Consider the following 24,140-nt stretch of genomic DNA (forward strand, 5'->3'; position numbering starts at 1 on the left):
AAAAACCTAATTAAAACTTCTTCAGAGTTGATGAACAATGTCGTACCCAGCTCAAAACTTCATTCTCTCCTTTTCAGATTTCATCTGTTCCCAACTGGGAGGTCGCTTTATCTTCCACAATTCAACTTTAATTCAGCTTCATTAATATATGTAAATATATTTGTCACGGCACAAGCTGCCTCCTTTCCGCAGAATGATTCACAATGGCGGAGGTCGGAGCAGCGCTGGCTAATTCCGTGCGCTCATTTACAATCTCCCCCTGGCTGCACCTCCTCCTCCGATGTCTCTTTCTAAAGTCACTGACACCATAAAGAAAAACTTTACAGACAAAGGGGCTTCTTTCCCCTGAGAGGAGAACTCAGGAAAAAGGGGTTCTCGGGCCCCAGAGGAGCCACAGATAAAAGACCTTCTATCTATTGCAGCAGAAGTCTCCTATTGTCTAATATCAATGTTAAGGTTAATAATTAAATGTGAATCTGGAATCTTTGTCTCCACGGTAGTAAGAAGCAATTTATCTTAATTAAAATCACAGCATTTCATAACACCAACATTTCTTTTTGTTGCATTTAAATATGACAAAACCGTTTGCTACCAAAGTCATTTTAATTGAATAAGGAGAAAACTTAACATGTTAATGAAGCTTTATTCAGAAGGCAAATTATCTGAGGTTTAAGTAATATCATTAATAACAGCAGACTGACAATGACTGGAGGGTAGGAAATGACACAGAGCTAAAGAGACACAACAACCTGAAAGGGAAAAACTTGTGGAACATTTCACTTCCCTTATCAATAGAGAGATTCTAAGAGGAGGTTAAGTCAACACTTCATAGGGGTAAAGAAAGAGATAGAGACAGAGAGGAAAGAGGCACAGGGAGACCAAGACGGAGGGAGACAGAAAGTAGAGAGGGGGAGAGAGAAGGAGAGAGAGGCACAGCAGACCGGGAGAAAAGGGGACAGAAAGGAGAGAGAAGGAGTGGCAGAGAGAGGAGGAGGATGGGAGACTGGAAGATTGAAGGAAAAGGAAAGAGAGAGTGGGAGAGAGAAGGGGAAGAGGAAAGAGAAGGGGAAGAGGAAAGAGTAGGGGAGGCTCGGAGACTGGAAGAGAGAAGGGCAAGTAAAGAGAGAGTGGGAGAGAGAAGGGGAAGAAGAGAGAGTAGGGGAGGCTCAGAGACTGGAAGAGAGAAGGGAGAGTAAAGAGAGAGTGGGAGAGAGAGGGGGAAGCAGAGGTTATGGGAGGGAGAAGGGAAAGGAGAGAATGTGAGAGAGAAGGAGAAGGAGAGAGTGTGAGAGAAAAGGAGAGAGAGGCACAGCAGAAAAAGAGAAAAGGGGACAACAGAGAGGAGGGAAGACAAAGAGAGGGACAGAAAGGAGAGAAAAGGAGAGGCAGAGAGAGTGGGAGAGAGAAGGGGAAGCAGAGAGAGAAGGGGAGGCTGGGAGACTGGAAGCGAGAAGGAAAAGGAAAGAGAGAGAAGGAGAAGAAGAGAGAGTAGGGGAGGCTCGGAGACTGTAAGAGAGAAGTGAAAGTAAAGAGAGAGTGGGAGAGAGGGGGAAGCAGAGGTTATGCGAGAGTGTGTTATAGAAGAGGAAACAGAGAGAGTGTGAGAGAGAATGGGAAGGACAGAGTGGGAGAGAGAAAGGGAAACATAGAGAGTGAGAGAGAGGGGGGAGGATGGGAGACTGGAAGAAAGAAGGAAAAGGAAAGAGAGAGTGGGAGAGAGAAGGGAAAGGAGAGAGTGGAAGAAGTGGAAGAGAGCAAGGGAAACAGAGAGAGTGAGAGAGAGAAGAGGAACAGAGAGAGTGAGAGAGAGAGAGGGAAAATGAGATAGTGGGAGAGAGAAGGGGAGGGTGGGAGACTGGAAGAGAGGGGGAAGCAGAGGTTATGCGAGGGAGAAGGGGATGTAGAGAGCGTGAGAGAGACGGGGAAACAGAGTGTGAGAGAGAGAAGGGGAAGGAGAGAGTGGGAGAGATTGTGAAACAGAGTAAGAGAGAGAATGGGAAGTAGTGGGAGATAAGGGGATGTAGAGAGAGCCAAAGAGAGGTGGGGAAATAGTAGGAGTCAGAGCGAGATATACTATATACTACACTATATAATAGTACATAATACACTGTACTACATTTAAAGTATGCTATATTATAATACAATGCACTATATTACAAAACATACCATAATATACTATACTACTTAAACTATAACATTCTATATACTGCACTACACTAAACTATACTGTACTATATTATAATACAACATGTTATATATATTATTTCAGGTAAGTACTACTTGTTTATTGCCTTGAGGTAACAGGTAAAGGAAACATCTCCTCTAAGTCTATATTTTTCTATATGGTCTGAATGTTATACTGGATTTAAATACACATGAAGGCTTATCACAAATGTGTGAATGTTGTAATATATTACAATGTACAGTCATGGCCAAAAGTTGTTCTTTTTCCCAAAGTTTGCTGCTTCAGTGTTTTTAGACCTAATTGTTAGATATTGCTATGGTATACTGATGTAACATTACATGCATTTCATAAGTGTCAAAGGCTTTTATTGACAATTACATTAAGTTTAAGCAAAGAGTCAATATTTGCAGTGTTGACCCTTCTTTATGAAGACCTCTGCAATTCGCCCCGGCATGTAGTCAATCAACTTCTGAGCCACATCCTGACTGATGGCCGCCCATTCTTACCTAACCAATGCTTGGAGTTTGTCAGAAATTGTGAGTTTTTGCTTGTCCACCTGTCTCTAGAGTATTGACCACAAGTTCTCAATGGGCTTAAGGTCTGGGGAGCTTCCTGGCCATGGACCCAAAATTTCAATGTTGTGATCACTTTTGCCTTAGGGCAAAGTGCTCCATCATGCTGGAAACGGCATTGTTCATCACCAAACTGTTCTTGGATGGTTGGGAGAAGTTGCTCTTGGAGGATGTATTGGTACCATTCTTTATTCATGGCTGTGTCCTTAGGCAAAATTGTGAGTGAGCCCAGTCCCTTGGCTGAGAAGCAACCCCACATATGAATGGTCTCAGGATGCTTTACTGTTGGCATGACAAAGGACTGATGGTAGCGCTCACTTTTCCTTCTCTGGACAAGCTGTTTTCCAGATGCCCCAAATAATCTGAAAGGGGATTCATCAGAAAAAATGACTTTACCCCAGTCCAATCCCTGTATCTTTTGCAGAATATCAGTCTGTCCCTGATGTTTATCCTGGAGAGAAGTGACTTCTTTGCTAGCCATCTTGACACCAGGCCATCCTCCAAAAGTCTTCACCTCACCGTGCGTGCAGATGCACTCACACCTGCCTGCTGCCATTCCTGAGCAAGCTCTGCACTGGTGAGAGTGGACTCACTGACAATTTTGCCTAAGAACACAGCCATGGATAAAGAATGGAACCAAAACATTCTCCAAGAGCAACTTCCCCCAACCATTCAATAACAGTTTGGTGAGGAGCAATAACTTTTCCAGCATGATGGAGCACCTTGCCATAAGGCAAAAGTGATAACTAAGTGGGGGGATCAAAACATCAAAATTTTGGGTCCATGACATTGATAACTTGTGGTCAATCCTCAAGAGGCGGATGGACAAACAAAAGCCCCACTAATTCTGACAAAATCCGAGCATTGATTAGGCAAGAATGGGCGGCCATCAGTCAGTATGTGGCCCAGAAGTTGACTGACAGCATGTCAGGGCGAATTGCAGAGGTCTTCAAAAAGAAATGTCAACACTGCAAATATTTACACTTTGCATAAACTTAATGTAATTGTCAATAAAAGCCTTTGACACTTATGAAATGCTGGTAATTTTACTTCAGTATACCGTAGTAACATCTGACAAAAAGGTCTAAAAACAATTAAGCAGAATATTTTGTGAAAACCAATATTTGTGCCATTCTAAAAACTTTTGCCCATGACTATAGCAAAATATACAATGCTATAAAATACTGCACTTACACTATGCTGTGCAACACTACACTACACTATAAAACAACACACTACACTATAACATACGTTAATACATTATACTACACTATGAAGCATTATTACAGCTCTCTGGCCTTCTATTGTATTGTAGGAGGTTGTTTTTGTGTCAATACACAGCTCATTTATATATATTTGTGGTGTGAGATTCCTTTTTCTTATGATACCCTGAAACGTTTAGTTTAATATATTTTTAACTCAGTAACTTTTTATTGAATATTTTGCAATATAATAACAATAACAGTAAACAAACCAAAGAACAGGAAGGAGACGGGGAACGGGGACAACATCCGGAGTGGTTTCATATTTGAACATACAAAAACATTTCTGGTTTTTACCTGTAGATCCGATAGACCATGTGATGTTGAGGTTAAAATTGTTGGAAGCATTAATTGAAATGTCCAAGTTCTTATTTGACTATAAAGAAACAAAACAAAGTTGAAAATTTAGACATCATTATAGACTTATCTTACACCGAGGATAAACATAATAATATAATATATAATGTAACATTTATATGGACATCGCCTTCTGTCCTTAGCTGCTGCTTAATGACGCTGAGCGCTGATGGACTAACACCTAATCTAATACTAATTGGGGGATATTTTTGAAAACTTTCATAGCAACCAAAGTTTCTATTTTATTTTATCTGGAAAAAAATGACAGGTATAAGTTGATTGGCGCCTTTTTCACACGCTCTATGGCAACAATTTTAATTAATGTTCTGCAGTAATGTTACTCTGCAACACTATGTAAGAGGTGAGGTCCTGGTACCCTCTGGTGACAGCGGACTGAACTAAGCCCCACAATAAATGAATAGCTTTAATCATTGGATACCGCAGGTGCCGATAGTACAGAAGTAGGGGTCAGTATTCTGAACGCCCTGCCACCCTTTACACTGCGGTGTTTATCTCAGTGTGAGGGTCTGGGGGGATTAAATTCACATTATTTTTTGTTTTTATAAGAATGTTGTGCTGTACACTCCAGTTAATCAAGTCTCTTAATGTATAGCTTTTCCTTTTTTAGGCAGAGTATCAGAATGCCTCACAGCACTGGGGTCATGAGTTCAATTCCCGACCATGGCCTTATCTGTGTGGAGTTTGTATGTTCTCCCTGTGTTTGCGTGGGTTTCCTCCGGGTGCTCCGGTTTCCTCCCACACTCCAAAAACATACTGGTAGGTTAATTGGCTGCTATCAAAATTGACCCTAGTCTGTGTGTGTGTGTATATTAGGGAATTTAGACTGTAAGCTCCAATGGGGCAGGGACTGATGTGAATGAGATCTCTGTACAGCGCTGTGGAATCAGTGGCGCTATATAAATAAATGATGATGATGATGTGTTGTACAATACAGTAACAGTAACACATAACCGTTGTGGAGAAACAAGATCTGCAACCGGGTACCTAGATATAATGACAGCACATTTAGTGATACTAGAGGAATAACGTGTACTGTATATTCCTGATCTAACATAATGAGAACGTTAATCATCTGATTGTGACTCTGTAATCTGGATGTAAATCTCACACACTGCTGGTCAGGAGTGTACACACTTTTTTTTTTCTATAGTGTGTCATAGGCAAACCAGGGGGGGGGGGGTTCCTAGTGCCTAGAAACCCCCCTCCAAGCCAGGGGCACTGTATAATTGAGGTGGCTGGACCCTGCCCCCGCTTCACACGGCTCTACTTGAAAAGGAAGAGCTGCGTACACCTAACAGTAGTGCACACAGCATTGCCCATGTATTTTATGGGGATAGGAAGAGTTGGAGAGCAGCCAAGCACTGTCTAATATTATAGCCACTCCCCCATGCATGCTGGTCACGCCCACTGGCGGCGTGGTGTGGAAACCCCCCTCTACAAATCCTGCTTTGCACTTTGTGTGTACCCATCTTTATAAAATCAAATGATACAATGTGCTTTGGTACCATAAAACATGATCATTGAAGCGTACACACTAATGCAATATCTGACCGAACGGTCATTTATTGTGTGATTGGCACAATAATTGGTGAAAAACCTGTAATGTGTACCCAGCCTAACCTATGTCTGGTGTCATTATACAAATCTGAGAAAACAAAGTGTGTGTACCCGACGGCAGCGAATGCATGGAAGGTATTTGTGGCAGAGGTGATATAGAATAATTCCGTTAATAAACACACATAATGTATGACATAAATGAGGAGTAAAAGTCACTCGTCACAGTAGACGCATGGACGTCATCTAGATAATACCCGCAGGATGTTCAGGGCTGGCTGAAATAAACTTTTTTTTCTATTTTCCAAAAGATATTACAATTATTGAAACAAATCACATTTGTCCGTCTTGGTTTTGTGAAGCTGACTCTTCATTTGAATCATTATCTGCGAGCTGCTTTCCTGTGCAGTCTCTGCTGTCATCACAGTCACTGTTTTGTCATATTTGTGACTGGGTGATGAGATCTGGACTATGACTCAAGGACGGGAACCCAAATGGAATTTGTGACCATCTGCACCGCGGATCGAGCTGCTGTCTAATTACTGATAATTACAAGCTGGGCAGACGCATCTCTCTGCTACATCGGTTGGTGATGGAGACAGACTGATGTGCGGTGAAGACGACGAGATAGAACCATAGGAGCTAGCACTCACCTGTTCGGGATTGGCAATGAAGTTGATGGCTGTGTGATGTCGATCATCTTCCTGGATGAGGCTGAATGTGAACTGATAGTCGATCAGAAGGCTGTCTGTGGGAAACACAAGAGGCCATTATTACACTATCATAGGCACAATGTACGGACCATGCAAGAGATACACTGAATCCATCCCTCTTATGTCTTACAATTATAAACAACCAATATAGGTGACCGCAGGCAGTATCACCAATCCACCAAATTCACTAAAGGCAAAACCATCTGGAACAGTGCCCGTATGCCAAGCTGTCTAGGTCGTCCTGGAGTGCACTAAACATTTAGGACATACATCCAGTCTTTTGCATATCTATTAAGACACAGACATGTACAGACCTCATCCACATTATGTTCATCGGATGAGCAACTTACAATATAAATAAACAACTGACAAATGTGTGTTGTCTGCCCCCAGGCAGCGGCAATGTATTTTGTAAGCCTGTTATATGTACTGACTGTCCTGTCAGACTGTGTAAGGGGCACTGAGATATCAGGAGAACCGGCAGCTGGTATCATGGCATAGTCACTGGAAACGGAAGAGGGGCTCTGTGCCCCCAACCAGATTCTGATGGAGAGACACGGAGAGGAAGGAAAAAGAGAGGAGAGAAGGAAAGAGATGTAACAAGATGGAGAGAGGAAAGAGATAGACAGAGAGCAATGGAGAGGAAAGAGAGAGATAGAGAGAGAGAGAGAGAAGGAAAGAGATGTAACAAGATGGAGAGAGGAAAGAGATAGACAGAGAGCAATGGAGAGGAAAGAGAGAGAGAGAGAGAAGGAAAGAGATGTAACAAGATGGAGAGAGAAAAGAGATAGGCAGAGAGCGATGGAGAGGAAAGAGATAGACAGAGAGCGATGGAGAGGAAAGAGAGAGAGAGAGAGAGAAGGAATAGAGAGAGGGAGAGAGGAAGAGAGAGAGAGAGAGAGAAGGAATAGAGAGAGAGGGAGAGAGGAAGAGAGAGAGAGAGAGAGAGAGAGAGAGAGAGAGGAGGAATATAGAGAGAGGGAGAGAGGAAGAGAGAGAGAGAGGGAGGAGGAATATAGAGAGAGGGAGAGAGGAAGAGAGAGAGAAGAAAGAGAGAGAGAGGCAGAGGGAGAAAGAGAGAGAGGCAGAGGGAGAAGGAAGAGAGAGAGAGAGAGAGGGAAGAGAGAGAGAGAAAGAGAGAAGGAATAGAGAGAGAGGAAGAGAGAGAGAGGAAGAGAGAGAGAGAAGGAATAGAAAGAGAGGAAGAGAGAGAGAGAGGGAAGAGAGAGAGAAGAAAGAGAGAGAGAGGCAGAGGGAGAAAGAGAGAGAGGCAGAGGGAGAAGGAAGAGAGAGAGAGAGAGAGAGAGGGAAGAGAGAGAGAGAAAGAGAGAAGGAATAGAGAGAGAGGAAGAGAGAGAGAGGAAGAGAGAGAGAGAAGGAATAGAAAGAGAGGAAGAGAGAGAGAGAGAGAGAGAAGGAATAGAGAGAGAGGGAGAGAGGGAGAGAGGAAGAGAGAGAGAGAGAGAGAGAGAGAGGATGAATATAGAGAGAGGGAGAGAGGAAGAGAGAGAGAGGGAAGAGAGAGAGAGAGAGAGGCAGATGGAGAAAGAGAGAGAGGCAGAGGGAGAAGGAAGAGAGAGAGAGAGAAGGAAGAGAGAGAGAGAGAAGGAAGAGAGAGAGAGACAGAGGGAGAAAGAGAGAGAGAGGCAGAGGGAGAAAGAGAGAGAGAGAGAGGCAGAGGGAGAAAGAGAGAGAGGCAGAGGGAGAAGGAAGAGAGAGAGAGAGAAGGAAGAGAGAGAGAGAGAGGCAGAGGGAGAAAGAGAGAGAGAGAAGGGAGTGAGAGAGGCAGAGGGAGAAATAGAGAGAGAGAGCGAGAGAGAGATGGAAGAGAGAGAGGCAGAGGGAGAAAGAGAGAGAGAGAAGGAAGAGAGAGAGAGAGAGAAGGAAGAGAGAGAGAGAGAAGGAAGAGAGAGAGGCAGAGGGAGAAAGAGAGAGCGAGGCAGAGGGATATAGAGAGAGAGAGAGCGAGAGAGAGAAGAAAGAGAGAGAGAGGCAGAGGGAGAAAGAGAGAGAGAGCAAGAGAGAGAAGGAAGATAGAGAGGCAGAGGGAGAAAGAGAGAGAGCGAGAGCGAGAAGGAAGAGAGAAAGAGAGGCAGAGGGAGAAAGAGAGAGAGAGAGAAGGATAAGAGAGAGAGAGAAGGAAGAGAGAGAGAGAAGGAAGAGAGAGAGAAGGAAGAGAGAGAGAGAAGGAAGAGAGAGAGAGAGAAGGAAGAGAGAGAGAGGCAGAGGGAGAAAGAGAGAGAGAGGCAGAGGGAGAAAGAGAGAGAGAGAAGGGAGAGAGAGAGGCAGAGGGAGAAAGAGAGAGAGAGAGCGAGAGAGAAGAAAGAGAGAGAGAGAGAGAGAGGCAGAGGGAGAAAGAGAGAGAGAGCAAGAGAGAGAAGGAAGATAGAGAGGCAGAGGGAGAAAGAGAGAGAGAGAAGGAAGAGAGAGAGAAAGAGGCAGAGGGAGAAAGAGAGAGAGAGAGCGAGAGAGAAGGAAGAGAGAGAGAGAGGCAGAGGGAGAAAGAGACAGAGAAGGAAGAGAGAGAGAGAGGCAGAGGGAGAAAGAGAGAGAGAGAGCGAGAGAGAAGGAAGAGAGAGAGAGAGAGGCAGAGGGAGAAAGAGACAGAGAAGGAAGAGAGAGAGAGGCAAAGAGAGAAAGAGAGAGAGAGAGAGAAGAGAGATCATCATTTTATCATGTTACTTTCCTGTAGTAAGTGAGGCAGCAGCTGTACACACCGGGTGCATGAACCTGTCTCCGTGTAGATTTGCATCATACACATTTTAATTGTTTATGGTATAAAGTATGAGAATATTATTGTGGTTACAAACTTCTACAGCTGATGAACAAACTGATGGTGATAAATGTGTCATCCTTACTCCGGCCACTAATGTACATTTAGAGCATCTATACGCTGTATTTGAGTGGTACGGTCCACACTCAAGCTACACCCTTTAGGCGCAGTTTTGCGCCCGTTTACACACGGTTGCGGCTTCCTTACATAAGGCCGGATGTGTGCTGTGTTTTTAAACACGGAGCCGCTTTCATGTCTGCAGAAACTGGGATTTTGCCATTAAAGATTTTCTTGCCCTTATCACAAAGAGGACTTATTCCCTTAAATGTCACCGAGGGGGGGTCCGGCTGGGGGCATGGAGGCTGTCACTCGTTATACTACATGGCACGATCATCAGCTGCCCTCACATTCCACACATCACATCTGCCTTGTCTCTAATCAGACGTCCGTGAGAAGAGTCTAATTGACACTTCCTAAACGTCTCCTTACATAAGTCACAAAACAGAGGATTAAATCCCTGCAGAGCATTAATGCTCTGGACGACTATAGCTGTGAACACACACGTGTGTTATAACGGATTACATACATTCAGTGACGTTTATAAGGGAGTGTTGTGCGCAGTAATGGGGGGTGGAGGGTTACAATCTAATCATTAGTTGACCACGTCCGTTACCTTTATATAGTACAATATACTACTACCAGCAATAAGAGACACCCTCTTATGGAAACATGCCCCCTATAAATCCGATAATGCCAAATATTTTAACACTGTGTCTTTATCTTATGTGATATTACCATTGAGTGTGTGGATAATGCCAACATTGTCCGCACACTAACGAGTTTACTAACACAATACATATTGTGCACCTGTACCAGCAGAATGGAATGAATGGTTAACGGTCTGAGCAAAGGAACGTACGCCAGTTCGCGCAGTGTATCTTGTGTGACATCGCTCTGCGCATACCCAGAAATGGGGCACTGGCACATGTGCCTATGCAGACACACGGGATCCTAGCACCTAGGCCCAAGGTGCCATGTGCAGCTGACGCGGAGGCGAACGTATGTCGAGTTCTGTGCGGCTCTGCAAATGGGTTCTTTTTCTGTGCTGGTTTTTTATTTTTAATGTAATTAAGTCCCATTTTGCAGCCAGTTCCGCACCAGCACCAACATGTGTAACACTGACAGTCGTTGAAGGGGGACAATTACTAGCGAGCCCCAGATGTGACCTCCTATGTGATGTCTGAACTTTACTGCAGATAAAAGATGAGAGCTCAGGAGAGTCCTAGAGCACAGAACGCGATGTCTGACACATAGAGGATGTGCATATTATACTATATGGGAACTGAAGACATTATATAGCTTTTGGCAACAGAATTTCATATGCTGGGTCCAACAATCTGCCCTGGATGATAAAGGTTGTGATATTACCGCAGATACAATGTCTTATATCCATTAGATGATGTATGTGACCTAGGACAGGACAAGACTGCCCCCTAGTGCCCGGCAGCGAAGCCGTTCTCTTACGGGACTCACAAATAAATGTATTTTGGCTAATAATATTATAGGATGACATTACCGGGGGGATTTATAAGAACTGTTCTACAGGTAGTCACATACCAACCAATCAGAGGTCATATATTGTAAACCGCACTAGAAAACTGATAAAATCTGATCAGAGGTTTTAGGCAACTCTTTACTCAAAAGTATGTGCAGCAGGTAAAGGAGGTCAGTCCATGTGACAACAGTTGTTGGATGGTCTTTCACAGTAATACCTCCCAACTATCACAATTTCAGTGGGACAGTCCCGAAATTAAGGTTCTAAAGAGCTGGGCAGCCTAGCGCATTACAGACGTGGCAACACTCCCCATCGTGTCCTAGTGATGCCCCCTGCCCCGCTGCCAGAGACAGACATTTCAGGAGGTATGTAATATGGCAACGTGCACTAAGCAACTTCTGAATGATTTTCTTACAAAACTGACATTCTAGCAATGGAGTGAATACAGCTCTTGACAAATCACTCATCTATTTTGAGGTCTGAGGTTTATTTCCATTGCTATCCATGGTAAATAAAACCAAGCCCCTCGTATATCACATATCTGGTCTTTATATTTATAAGACCACACGTATTTGCTATATCTGTGATTTACACGTTGCCGGCTCCTTCACACCGAGCCATCTCTCTGCGCTGTTACCCTGATACTGTAAGAAGGCAAAGCATACTCAGAGGTAATTGCATTTCTTAATATCTATTGATTTCTCCGCTTAAATGTTCCCATCTCCAAAGCTACAGAGATTTCTAATGAAGATATGAAAAGCCTGACTGTATTTTATTTCCAATAAATTGCAACTAATAAACTTTAATAGGCTCAGGCTCCTGAGCAGGTGAGACAGTTTAACCTGACCCCAGAGCCACAAACACTCTCCATAATACGCATTGATCGCCAGCTCTGTGGTCGGAGAAGAGGGTGGGGGGTATTGCAAGTGACTGTGACCCCCCCCTCCCTGGACATCAGGCTGCAGATCTCTGAGAGATGGATTAAAAACCTTTATTAAATTCCGCATATCAGCCGTTTCTACACTGTAATGTCAGATATGTGTGACCGGGATTTACTAAGCAGCAGTTTGAAAACAACGCGTGAGCATTATTAAGGGCAACTCATAAGGGCAAGTTTTTTCATTGTATTAAGGGGGCAATTCTATTTAATTGCTAACGAGGCAATAATTATTTATGATGCAATCACACAGCACTACATATTGCCCTGTAATCAATAAATAATACAACAACATGGCCCTGTTAATATAATGAAAAATAACATTTCCCCCCATAACTTAATTGCAAATGAATATTGCCCTTTAATCAATAAATAATAATTGCCCCTATAATGCATAATGGTCCTTCTCTTATGTTCTGAATGGTAAGATAGCAGCATGCATCTATGTTGGGAGCTGATAATACATTGCACTGTTTCCTGTATTGATACATTGTAGCTTATTTAGTCAGATTTGCATATAAAATATTGGTAAATGGCTCCAGTTAAGCCGGGATAGCAGTCAGTGGGCGCTGTAAGACGAGAGGTCTCTATGGCTTCCAGCACTTATATATAATGGTAGTAGTCACATAAATCTCTCTCCGGGGTCTCGTAGCGTAAATATTACCAAACACTGAACTTATTACTACACTGTTTCCCACACACGGCAGCAACATTCGTGCTCCATAGATATCCCTCTCCCCAGTCAGTGATTTCGGACATAATGGGCAGTGAAAGCGACCTGGCTGTATATTGTGGTGGATCCAGTCCATATCGGATCCTCAGCCTGGAATTACTGATCTATGTTCATCTACAGCACAGTGGCCTAGTGGTTAGCACTTCTGCCTCACAGCACTGGGGTCATGAGTTCGATTCCCGACCATGGCCTTATCTGTGTGGAGTTTGTATGTTCTCCCTGTGTTTGCGTGGGTTTCCTCCGGGTGCTCCGGTTTCCTCCCACACTCCAAAAACATACTGCTAGGTTAATTGGCTGCTATCAAAAATTGACCCTAGTCTCTCTGTCTGTCTGTGAGTGTGTGTCTATATTAGGGAATTTAGACTGTAAGCTCCAATGGGGCAGGGACTGATGTGAATGAGTTCTCTGTACAGCGCTGCGGAATTAGTGGCGCTATATATATAAATAAATGATGATGATGATCTACGTAGTTGGGAATATAATGACTTTCATTTCCTACCAGCTCCGGTCATTGTCAATCACACAAGTTCCTCATTATACATTAAGTCATTCCAGTCTATGGAACGACATGTGAGACGTTTCCCGGGCCGCCCCAGGACCTAGCACTGCACCCCGGGGATTTACTTCAAGCATAGTCTGAAAAATACACAATATAGATTCAAAAGCTATGAGTGCCAGTGACCCTAGGGGGGCAAAGTGATGTGATACCCCAAACCTTTTATCTTTGCCCTAAGAGGGCAGACCAGTCTCAGCTGCAGGTGGGGTAATTCCCACGTCTCTCACCGAATGAACAGACACACACATGAAGGGCGCACAGGAGCACAGGAAGAACATGTATGTATGGTGTTTTATTAGTGACAGTTACATACTCTCATTTCCATTATAGTCAGTTTATAATACACACGGCACAGAGCAGATCATATATGAAATGTTCATGTGAATCAACTTCACAATTCTCCACACTGGAGAATAACTGGACTGTCAGCTCTTCAGAACAGGGCCACATCCTACCACCGGTAACACATTATACAAATTAGATCTTATAACAATACAAGCGCGACTCATTGACGGTGTGAGATGTCTTTATACTTACAATAACATGTCCCCCTTAGCGGGTTCCCCAAGTATCGGTTTTCTGAATCACATCTGCAGGAAAAGAATGAAGAGGTTTGGAATTAGTGACTTGAAATCACATTGTGTCACGTTACCGCTGCCGTTGTCCCAGTTACACACAATAAACCACCAGTTTGCTGCACGCACTGGATTCTAACCTTTATTTAAGCAGGAAAACAGACCAGATTATTCTTAGAACTTGAAAGTGGGTTTTTCCATTTTCCTATGTGACTAATATACGGACTGTGGACCAGACATTACAGAACCAGCACATCACTGAGCTGAACTAGGCCTACTCCCCGGAAAATAAGGCGATATTGGCAACAGGATTCTCCTAATACAATACTGGTATAATACTGCTCTCTGTGTGTCTCATCCTCGCTGGTCTCATCAGATACCAGGTCACCGGGAGGAGAGTCTGACCGCCGTATCCCCTTAATTGTCGTTATAATAATGCGGACATTGGGCGACAGTCACAATAATCTGAAATTCTGTGACATGTTGAAACTGGATCACCAAAAACATATTATATTATATTATAAAATATTCAAAATGAGTTAAGGAAGGATTTGAATCCAGAGGACTAACCACACTGCAGATGACATTGGACACGTAGATACGACATATGGAAACACTGAACATACACCAGTCTGGTTATCGGTGATGAGGAACCATGTGACACAAGTGGGCGGGGACTGCTGATTGAATACACATAACCGGCAGGTCGGCCAACGAATAAATTTATTCCATATAAAATATCCTCTCACAACAAGATGACAAATGACAGAGTCAGAGAAGCCGAGAGCCAGGAAATGATCTATATCACATGTGTAACCATGACCCAACTTCCCAGCAGGCAGAGGGAGAAGCTACAACATACAAGTTTAGTTAGCTGTGATTTATCAGCCTGTACCTGGCTCCGCTCCAGACTTCCCCTCATTTCCAAGGACAATTAGAAAGAGCCTTAAGCAGCCTGTTCTTTATTGCAGTGATATAACTGTGCGGGGAGAGGGCCCATCTATCACTGCCAACATTACTAGTGATGACCCCCCCATCTATCTACGTTCCCCTATCCGCTAATACCTCTGAGTGTTGCACTCTCTGTCTCTCACTCTGCTTTCTGGAACTGAGGAATATATAGAAAATACTCTTATATTGTCCCTTTCTTTGTACAGGGGATCTGTACAAAGCATAATGGAGGGTGAGGTTGAAGCCTTCGCCTATACACAGTGGAGCCAATCTGAAATCTGAACCAATTAGAACGCAGCCCAAAAATCATTTGGCGTCACTAAGACACTTTATGGATAATAGTTTTAGCCCAGAAAATGACCTCTGCTGTATTTCGGTTGGAGTGGATATATCCTAATACTCTGTGGTATTTCTGTATGAGACCCAGGGCCTGACTCATTAGGACACACATTCGCTCCGTACTTTACGCAGATATCCATGAGTTCCAGACTCAAGGAACGGATCTGACGATACGGGCGCTGTTGAATTCAGATGTAGGTCTACTGTGCTCTACTACACCAACCGCTGCACCTACATCCAATCCAACGTTCATTATAAATTCTCAAAGGAAAATAAAAAGATTATAGAAATAATGTCACCTGGTAATAATAATGGCATTGATGTGAGGAGGGAGGGGGGGAATATTATTATTTTTATTTTTTTTAAAATGTTTTTTCCATGAAATACATTTATTAGAATGTTGCTAATGTCTACTGAACATACAAATACATTTTGCATTTGCTCAAATCATGTTACAGGATGTATACAAGACTGTCATCATTACTGATCGGGACTTAGACTAACCCCAGAGCTGGTGCAAGAGAGACGGCAGAAAATTAAGTAACAATCACTGTCGTACAGCTTGATACGGCCGTGGCAGCGTGCGCACGAGCTTGGAACGCCCCTTTGTAAATTGACTATGACAAAATGCCCCTTTCCCCGCCCACTTAACGCACACTTTAATAAGTGCTCCTTACGTTCACTATCACACGAACATTCGCCCGTGTCTCTCTGTTTCTCTGCCGTATCTGTCTGTTCTGCGCAGAGTGATTCCTCTACGGTCATATCAGCAGATATAAGCCCCAATGAATGAGGCCCACAGACCTTCAAGACACCTCCGTAGTATGAATTTTGTATGGCTGATTTTACAATATTAGCACCTGACCTTCAAGTATGTATTTCCAAAATATAATGCAGCCTACACCTAACAAACCACCCATACATATCATAGGGCAATAGACACAATTATAGGTCAACACTATAGAAGAGGAAATCACAGCATAAATCACAGCCGTGCAGCCAATACTAAAACAAAGTTCTACATGCAAATACATTTTGAAAGTTGAGATTGATAATTTAAGGCCTCTGTAATTGCCTCTCACAATCAGGCCGTGGATGGCGAAATATCAGCACAATACGGCAGCTCAGAGAGACGGGCGCAGTATCCCTGCAGCGTCCAGATAAAGGTGTCTCGTAAATATTACACTGTATCAATCTTTCCAAAATATGAGCTGGCCTTTATTGGCGAGAAATATGTGGAAACAATGCAGCAAAGGTATACTTTGGGGAAGGAAGAAATACGCGCGCTGGACGGCTGCTCGCGGAGAGATTAGATACTTGGGCGGCTGTGTCTCTGCACGCAGAATATATAGTGTCAGCTTCTGCGTTATCTTTTACAGCAATGGCAGCTCCCGTGTAATAAACTCACTCTGCTTCCTGTTGTATCTCCATTCTGAAATACAGACAGTACGAGTATGGTTAACCCTTGCTGGACCCTGTACAGTACATAACTGTACACAACTTATATTGTCATTACATAATATCTTACAGTTTTAATGCAGATCCTCCTGCCTCATTATGTGCCTATATACAGGTCTACGTTCCATTCCCTCAGCTGCCCTCCCTCTCCTCCTCCTCCTCCCTCCGCACATACCGCCCAACACTTTGTCACCCACATCACCCTGAAATTGACACTATTCAACAGTAAATGTCCTGTCAGCACCCTCCAGCCAACCCACTATGTGCCCCCCCCCTCCTCCGTTTGTCTCCGAATTACTCAAGCAGCTTCCTGTCCCTCCTTGACCCACCCCAATCTGGCTTCTGTGCCCTCCACTCCACAGACTGTTCTAACTACAGTCACCAATGATCTTCTCTCTGCCAAGTACAACAGTCACTTCTCCTTGCTCACTCTCCTAGATCTCTGTGGTCCATTTGACACTGTGCACCCTTCACTCAATTGGCCTGTGAGACACTCTCGTCTCCTGCTTCACTTCCTACCTTTCCAATGTTCCTTCTCTGTTACCGCCACAGGCTTCTCCTCCCTCCCTCCCTCCCTTTCCGCTTCCCTGTTACATTCTCACTGTATATCTCCTCCCTTGGCTAACTTATCAGTTCCCGTGGTCTAAAGTACAAACTCTATGCCATCAACATTCAAATCGACCTCTCCTCCCCTGGCCTATCCCCTTCCCTCCTCTCTTGTGTGTCCACCTGTCTCTCTGCCATATCCTAGTGGATGTCCAATTACTTACTCAAACTTAACATGTCCAAAAATGACCTCATTGTCTTCGCTCTCCCCAAGTCCTGACACGTCCCCACCTCTCTATCAACATCCAGAACACTACTGTCAGCTCTGGAGAGGATTGCTGCACTGCTGACTGAGCTATTCTGGCCATTGGACAGCTCCGTCTTTACTCTGTGTTCCAGATCAGTCTACTGTTCTCCATGTTCTAGCTCCACCCCCTGACTTCCTATATAAGCCTTGCCTGTTCCGGCCTTCCGCCAGATTATTGTGCTCCTGTCAGTAATTTAGTTCCTGTTGTTGTTGCTGCATCCTGCCTCCAGTTATCCACTATTCGTGTACCGTCCTCAGATTGTCCTCAATGACGCCTCTGCCTTTTTTTTTTTTTCTTTTGCATATACTATTTGCATATATATTCATTGTATTATTTGCTTCTCTGTGTACTGGATCTGGCTGCTGTTGACCATTCTTAGATTAACTAACCTTTAGTGGCCTGTACTCCAATCCAGTCTCCAGACCTGTACAACTACGGTCTCCTTAGTTCCCCATGTCCACGGCCTGGGTGTCATATCCTACTCCTCCCTCACCTTCACTCCCTACATCCAGTCCCTGACCCAAACCTGCCACTTCCACCAATGGAACATCGCCAGGACTAGACCCTTCCTCACCCTTAATGCCACAAAATCCTCATCCACTCTCTATCTCTCACTTCGACTACTGCACCCTCGTCCTGTCTGGCCTCCCTCTCTTCCCCTTCCCCTGACTACAATCCATCCTCAACGCCGCATCAAGACTTAATCCTTCGCCATACTGCTTCCACCTCCCATCCCCCACATCCAAGACTTCCACCGTGCTGCTCCACACCTACGTCCACATCCAAGCACAACATCCTCCAATGTTTCAGACGCTCCTTAAAAATTCCCGTTATTCAAAACCTACCAGACCTCCTCCTAATGCCTGCTACCAGCCCTCCCCACTGGCCCTCCCTTCCTACACCCTCAGTCCATGTTGCCCTCTCTTGTGTTAGCTCCTCCCCTTTAGATTGTAAGCTCACACAAGCAAGGCCTCCCGCCTCTTGTATTCTTGCTTGCTCCCATCTAATCCACCTTTGTGTCCTTGTCTTGAGCAGACCCTCCTGCTGCTTCTCCTCTGTTGCACATTACGTTCTGTACTCTTCTCTTATGCTCCAGCTTTACGCTGCTTTTCCTGTTTCAGCTTCCAGTACATCCATTCCCTTGCTCTGTAATCTTGGTAATGTTTTGTCCACCGACCTCTTATTATACGGTGCTTCGAACTTGTGCCGCGCCAAATATACAGTAATGATAACAGTAAGAATAATAATAATAATAATATAAAAGGTATAAGATTTCATATCCAGAACCCCAGATATTCTGTGAGTTCGGCCTTAGTGAAAATTTGTCTCTAAGCTGCGGCCACAAGGGAATTTTTAGCTTTGCAATAAAATTATCCTTTTAGCCAGGAAAAGGGGTGGAAGTTACACACGGGGCCTACATGCTACTTAAAAATAGATTGGAAGCCATTATTGTAGTTATTAAATATAATAACTAGGGTGTTTGCTCCAGGGAAGTAATTAAATTGCCACTTTGGATATGGAAAGAATCCCCCGTGAGGTTATATTGGCAGCGACCTCACTGGGAATTTTGGTGGGTGCAACTCCCCCCCCCCCCTCTTCCCGTCTACAGTAAAGGCTGAAGTCATCGGACTTATTTTTACCCTCGATACAGATATAAGTGAGTAACTTTACTGAATGAAGTAACGTGATTGTTCTGCATCAGTTATTTAAACTGGATCTGGATGTATAGTGTCTGGTAATCAGGTTAGGACAGGTACCATTAAGTGGTTTTATCTCCTGACTGGAGGGTTATAGAGCCTGAGAAATCCACAAACGTAGCAAAGAATTAGTCCGTCTCTGTCCATCCTGGAGTGCGCTCCGTCAAACACTGCGCTTCATGAGTTAAGTAGACTGAATCGGGGTCCCATAAGTGCTCTCAATCATCCAGGTAATCAGGAGGAGGGTTCGCTGCTACAAACACACACAATGCTCGCTCTTCTATTTTACAGGGAATTCGTCTTGAGAACCCATAAACGAGCACTCGATGGCATCTCCCTGGGTAATTAAATGCCCAGAAACGGAGAAGAGGATGGAATAAATTTGCCACTTCTATAAAGAGATTTTTTATTACGGAGAACATTAAAAACACACCTGCTTAGGAAGCGTTACACTCTCTTAAATAAAATGTTAATATTCGCACCACTGCAAACTGCGAGAGTGTGACATTTTTATGCTGATAAGTTTTAGTGTGCGAGCCGTGCTAAGCGCTAATTAGCTTCATTCCTCTCAAACACAAATCCGATTTCACTAAAAAAAATATTTGCCTGGCTTGTAATGTGTTTTACAGCGCTCAGGCAGTTCTTAACATTTTCATTACGTCCTCCGCCTCCATTCTGCTACAGATCCGCTCGTAATATCCTCCAAAACAGAGGATCCCCGACATCGTTCCCTGAGCCCCGTGTGCTCTGCTTCCAACAAGTTTTACAGTCTTCAGATTACAGGAACATTACGTTATATGGATAGAACAGGCAACTAGTAAACCAAACATTGCAATAGACCAAACATGAATAGATGTGTTTCCCATGTGAGAAGTACAGCACTAGAATTTATCATCAAGGATCAGTCACAACACCTGACTAACGGTTCCGGCCGCCCCAGCATAATACACTCGTATCGCCCCCCTCTTACACGCCAGGTTAATACGCTGTAGGTAACGGAAATCTTTGTCATTCATTTAGTTTTCATTAAAATCAGGACTGTATAGCAGAACAGAACCGTGACCGAGCGCTACTGAGGGTGAAGGTATAAAGGGGGAGGGGTCTGTTCCACCTGCTCCTTGTCTTCAGTCTGTATCATGGGAATACGTCAAGATTAAACCCTTACTACATATTTCTTTCATGTTTTCTTTTTACTCTGAAGAACAACTGTTCTCTTATTTTAACATGAATTTCAATGTACACCTCTCCCGGTCACAATTTTGCACCCCCAAAAATGTTGCATGCTCCCCCCCCCCCCCCCCCCGAAAAAAACTTGCAACCTAGGCTGAAGCCTGGTAAGCCTAGTAAATAATCAGGCCTTGCACAACACTGACTTTATAACGAGCCCTGGTCTTCTCCCCATAGATTATACTAAAGTGGGAGAATGGTGGGACAATCAGAAGGGAGAGTGGATAATAAGAACCAATCAACTAGCTAAACAATGTAGTGGAGCTGTGCGCTGCCTAGACTACCCTGGTCCATTCAGAGCATTAAGAAAGGTTGAAGGAAACACTGTACAACCTATATTATTATTATTATTATTATTATTATTATTATTATTATTGCAAATCTAATCTCTCTCATGTGAGATAAAACATGTTAATACTGTACAGTTGGTTTCCCCCATCATGCACAAAGCACCTCATCTCGCTTACACAATCCTTGTTCTACACAAGACTAACGTGTAAATATGTCATCTACATCTATTTCTACCTAATCCCTGCTCCTGGCTTCACCTCGCCGCATTGCTTAGAGGTTGCGTTATCCTGCAGCGCTGTGCGAGATGTCAGCCTTCCACGGTGGCCTAGATTTCATGCCGGTTTGTTTTGAATTTGGAATACTTTGATAACTCTGCCTTAGGATGAAGGATGTGAATGTAGGGCTCGTCTCCATCTACAGTTCAGTTTTATGTGTTGGTTTACGGTGTATCGAACACACAGATCCCCAAACACGACAAAGGACAATTTCTGTATATAAAAACACTCCGCAATTGGAAATCACTGGAATCCGACCATAACACGAACAGCGTCTCCAGCAAATAATTCCTATAACTAAGAGACATACAGGCCGTTGTGTTATCATTGTGTGATTGTGTCGCACAGAAAACACCCAACATGAAATGTATAACATTCGTTTGTGGAGCATTATCTTATGTCTAACAAAAAAAGAAATCAACTCACTTTGCCAATCCCCCAAATACAGCTTAACGTGCTATAGGATCCGAACACACGGAGCGCTATAAAATAACGCTAAATAAAGTGTAGAGGGATAATTACGCACAGATCTAATCAGTGTTTTACTGGACATATACAATAAGTAATGACTTTTACTATTGCTACCAAAACCGTGCGGATCAGGTTAACCCGCTAGATTAAGGGTAAGACCTCTTACTGTGTATTACCGGAGCGCTAAAAGTCCGTTCACTGACGTGTTTCCTGCAGTGTTTCGTACGATGTGCTAAAATGAGCCTTCCCGCAAAACTCCATTATATTCTATAATAACACGTCTAATTACTGCAGGGAATGTAGAATTGCAATAGAAAGAAAAGTGTGTGCACAGGTTGTTGTCTTATGATATATTTTGGACTATCAAACGCATCTAATAAGCTTGGAGAACGCACATTGAACACTTTAATAAGTAACAGAAGTGGGTTGTATTATGTCTTAGCCCTTTCTTCCATAATCCATAATAATCATGTATCGGGGATCTGTGTGACTGACCCGCCGTTCTCTTACGTCTCCGTACAGCATCTTCCTGGAAGCCCATTACCAGCTTCCCGCACAGTAAATCAATGTCAGCCGTAGTGTTAGAGACTGATGGAGTGACATCACCCGGGAGACCGATCTCTCACCATCTATTACGCTGAGAGATCTATGCTGGAAATTTGATTATAATAACCGAGGGGCCGGGGCAGGGATGATCTGCCCTCCGGGCTGGTCCCATGTGGGCTACCTTAAGTCACTGGGCTACCTGCTTTTTTTTCATATAAAATGTTCCTAATAAGCTGCTGAGCCGAGTCTGCCCCCTCCCCCCCACATCCCCCCCTCCCCCCCAGGGCTAAACGCTGCCTGCCCCCCCACATCCCCCCCTCCCCCCGGGGCTAAACGCTGCCTGCCCCCCCACATCCCCCCCTCCCCCCCAGGGCTAAACGCTGCCAGCCCTCCCCTGCCGAGAGGGAATCCACTAACTAACAAGACTCTGTAATTAGAGGTCAATTCACTATCACATGACAAACACCCTCTGCCCATTAGGACACCCGAGTCCAGTCCTAGAAGTGGGTCTCCCGGCGATGGTCTCCATGCAGCGGACAGCACAGTGCTTTCCCTCAATGGTCTGGCCAGTAACTTGCGCCGACAGCGTTACACTGTTTTACTGTCACGTGTAATTATATCAGCGCGGCCGGCGTTACCACTTAGCGAAAAGGGTGTATGGGGCGTATACAAAACTGTATAGCGTCTGTCTGTCCATGGCAGCACCCCTCACCATGCACCAGCCACTGATGAAGCTGCCAGGTTCTGCTACTCCATGTTAGTAATGGGCACGGGATGTGGCGCTGGGCTACGCTGCCCTGGGGGGTAGGGGGGACGGTGGGGCAGTTGCATCAGCCCTTGTGGGGTTATTTGCATAAAGATGTCAAGGTAGATTCCTTTATTTTCGTTGCTTTGGATACAACAAATAAGCTCATTTTTGTGCAGTGACCCTGTCACTTACACATAGCGGAGGCAGCCATATTGTGTGCTGAACCACGCCCTGCGAAAAACGTTGCAGTCAGTGTCCTGCTGTGTCGTTTCAGGCTAATTCTGTAATTTACCACGGTGATTCATAAGGGAATTTTTCCGGAGAACACAGCCATTCAACTCTCTCGGCATCAGTGACCATACTGAGGTATAGAGGAGGCAGCCATTTTGTGACTGGACCAATATTCAGAGTCTCGGTGATGTCACTGGTTCCAAGTGAAGGGATAGGCTGAATATTGCTTCCACAAAATCCACAAAAACACAAATTAGAAAACTATCCCCATATTGCCCCACTTACAAAACTACCTCCTGCCCCACGGGCAGTCGCCGGGAGGATCCAGAAAATGCCTCTACTTGACATTAGCCAACTTACAACTTATAATCTTGTTTGACTCCACTATAATATAGAACATTTTCTGTATTTTCTTCTCCTCACAATACCTGCCCTATTTCTTGCAGAGATTCATCACAGTAATATCAGTGACGCAATTTTCCTCCAGAGATTCTTCTTCTCTTTTTTAATTATTTTTTTTTTTACTAAATTAGTTCATGTCACACATTTGGCAAAGTGACAATCATTAAAACATTGTGTCCTCATAAAACTCTGGACAGGAAAATGCCGCTGTCTATTGATCGCACGGGTTGGCTCTCGGCTGATTGTATATTTAGTGCTAATTAAAGCATTTTCTGCAGCAAAGTCAACATTCATTTTCCTCATGTGAATATAATGATGCAGCGTGACACAACTATAGAGGAGAGTATCAGAAGCTGCTTCCAAAGTAGTAATATAATATACGATGTCACTAGGAATAGTATGCCAGGGTATTATGGGTGTATATTTAAAACAGTAACAAGCGGTGATCAGACCTCGGCCAAAGCGTTTTTCGATGGGCTCCTCTAAAGCCATCTAGGTGTGTTTCACAATGGAAGCGCATTCGGAGAGGCGGTATGGTAAATGTAACAGCGTCATCGCGCGTGGCGTTCCCTCTGATGCCTTCGTTATTTTAAAAAATTTAAATTAACTTTAGCCCTAATATTAGATGCTTTCAAACAGTATTTAAATTACACACCAAGGCATATTGCATGATCATCATCATCATTTATTTATATAGCGCCACTAATTCCGCAGCGCTGTACAGAGAACTCATTCACATCAGTCCCTGCCCCATTGGAGCTTACAGTCTAAATTCCCTAATATAGACACACACTCACACACAGAGACAGAAAGGGAGACGGACAGACTAGGGTCAATTTTGATAGCGGCCAATTAAC

The 24,140-nt window shown here is 44.0% G+C and overlaps 1 protein-coding gene across 3 annotated transcripts in view; it reads right to left on the minus strand.

Annotated features, from left to right (window-relative positions):
- ATRNL1 (attractin like 1) overlaps nt 1-24,140 on the minus strand; it is a 489,225-nt gene that overhangs the window by 247,567 nt on the left and 217,518 nt on the right. For all 3 annotated transcript variants that reach the window (XM_075215604.1, XM_075215603.1, XM_075215602.1), the window contains 3 exons: nt 13,756-13,808; nt 6,605-6,699; nt 4,317-4,395 (listed from right to left, as the gene is read on the minus strand). In XM_075215604.1, coding sequence (XP_075071705.1) covers nt 4,317-4,395; nt 6,605-6,699; nt 13,756-13,808 — 227 coding nt within the window. The remainder of the gene's footprint in view (nt 1-4,316; nt 4,396-6,604; nt 6,700-13,755; nt 13,809-24,140) is intronic.

This window comes from Mixophyes fleayi, chromosome 6, assembly GCF_038048845.1.
Source record: "Mixophyes fleayi isolate aMixFle1 chromosome 6, aMixFle1.hap1, whole genome shotgun sequence".
NCBI classification, from domain to species: Eukaryota; Metazoa; Chordata; class Amphibia; order Anura; family Limnodynastidae; genus Mixophyes; species Mixophyes fleayi.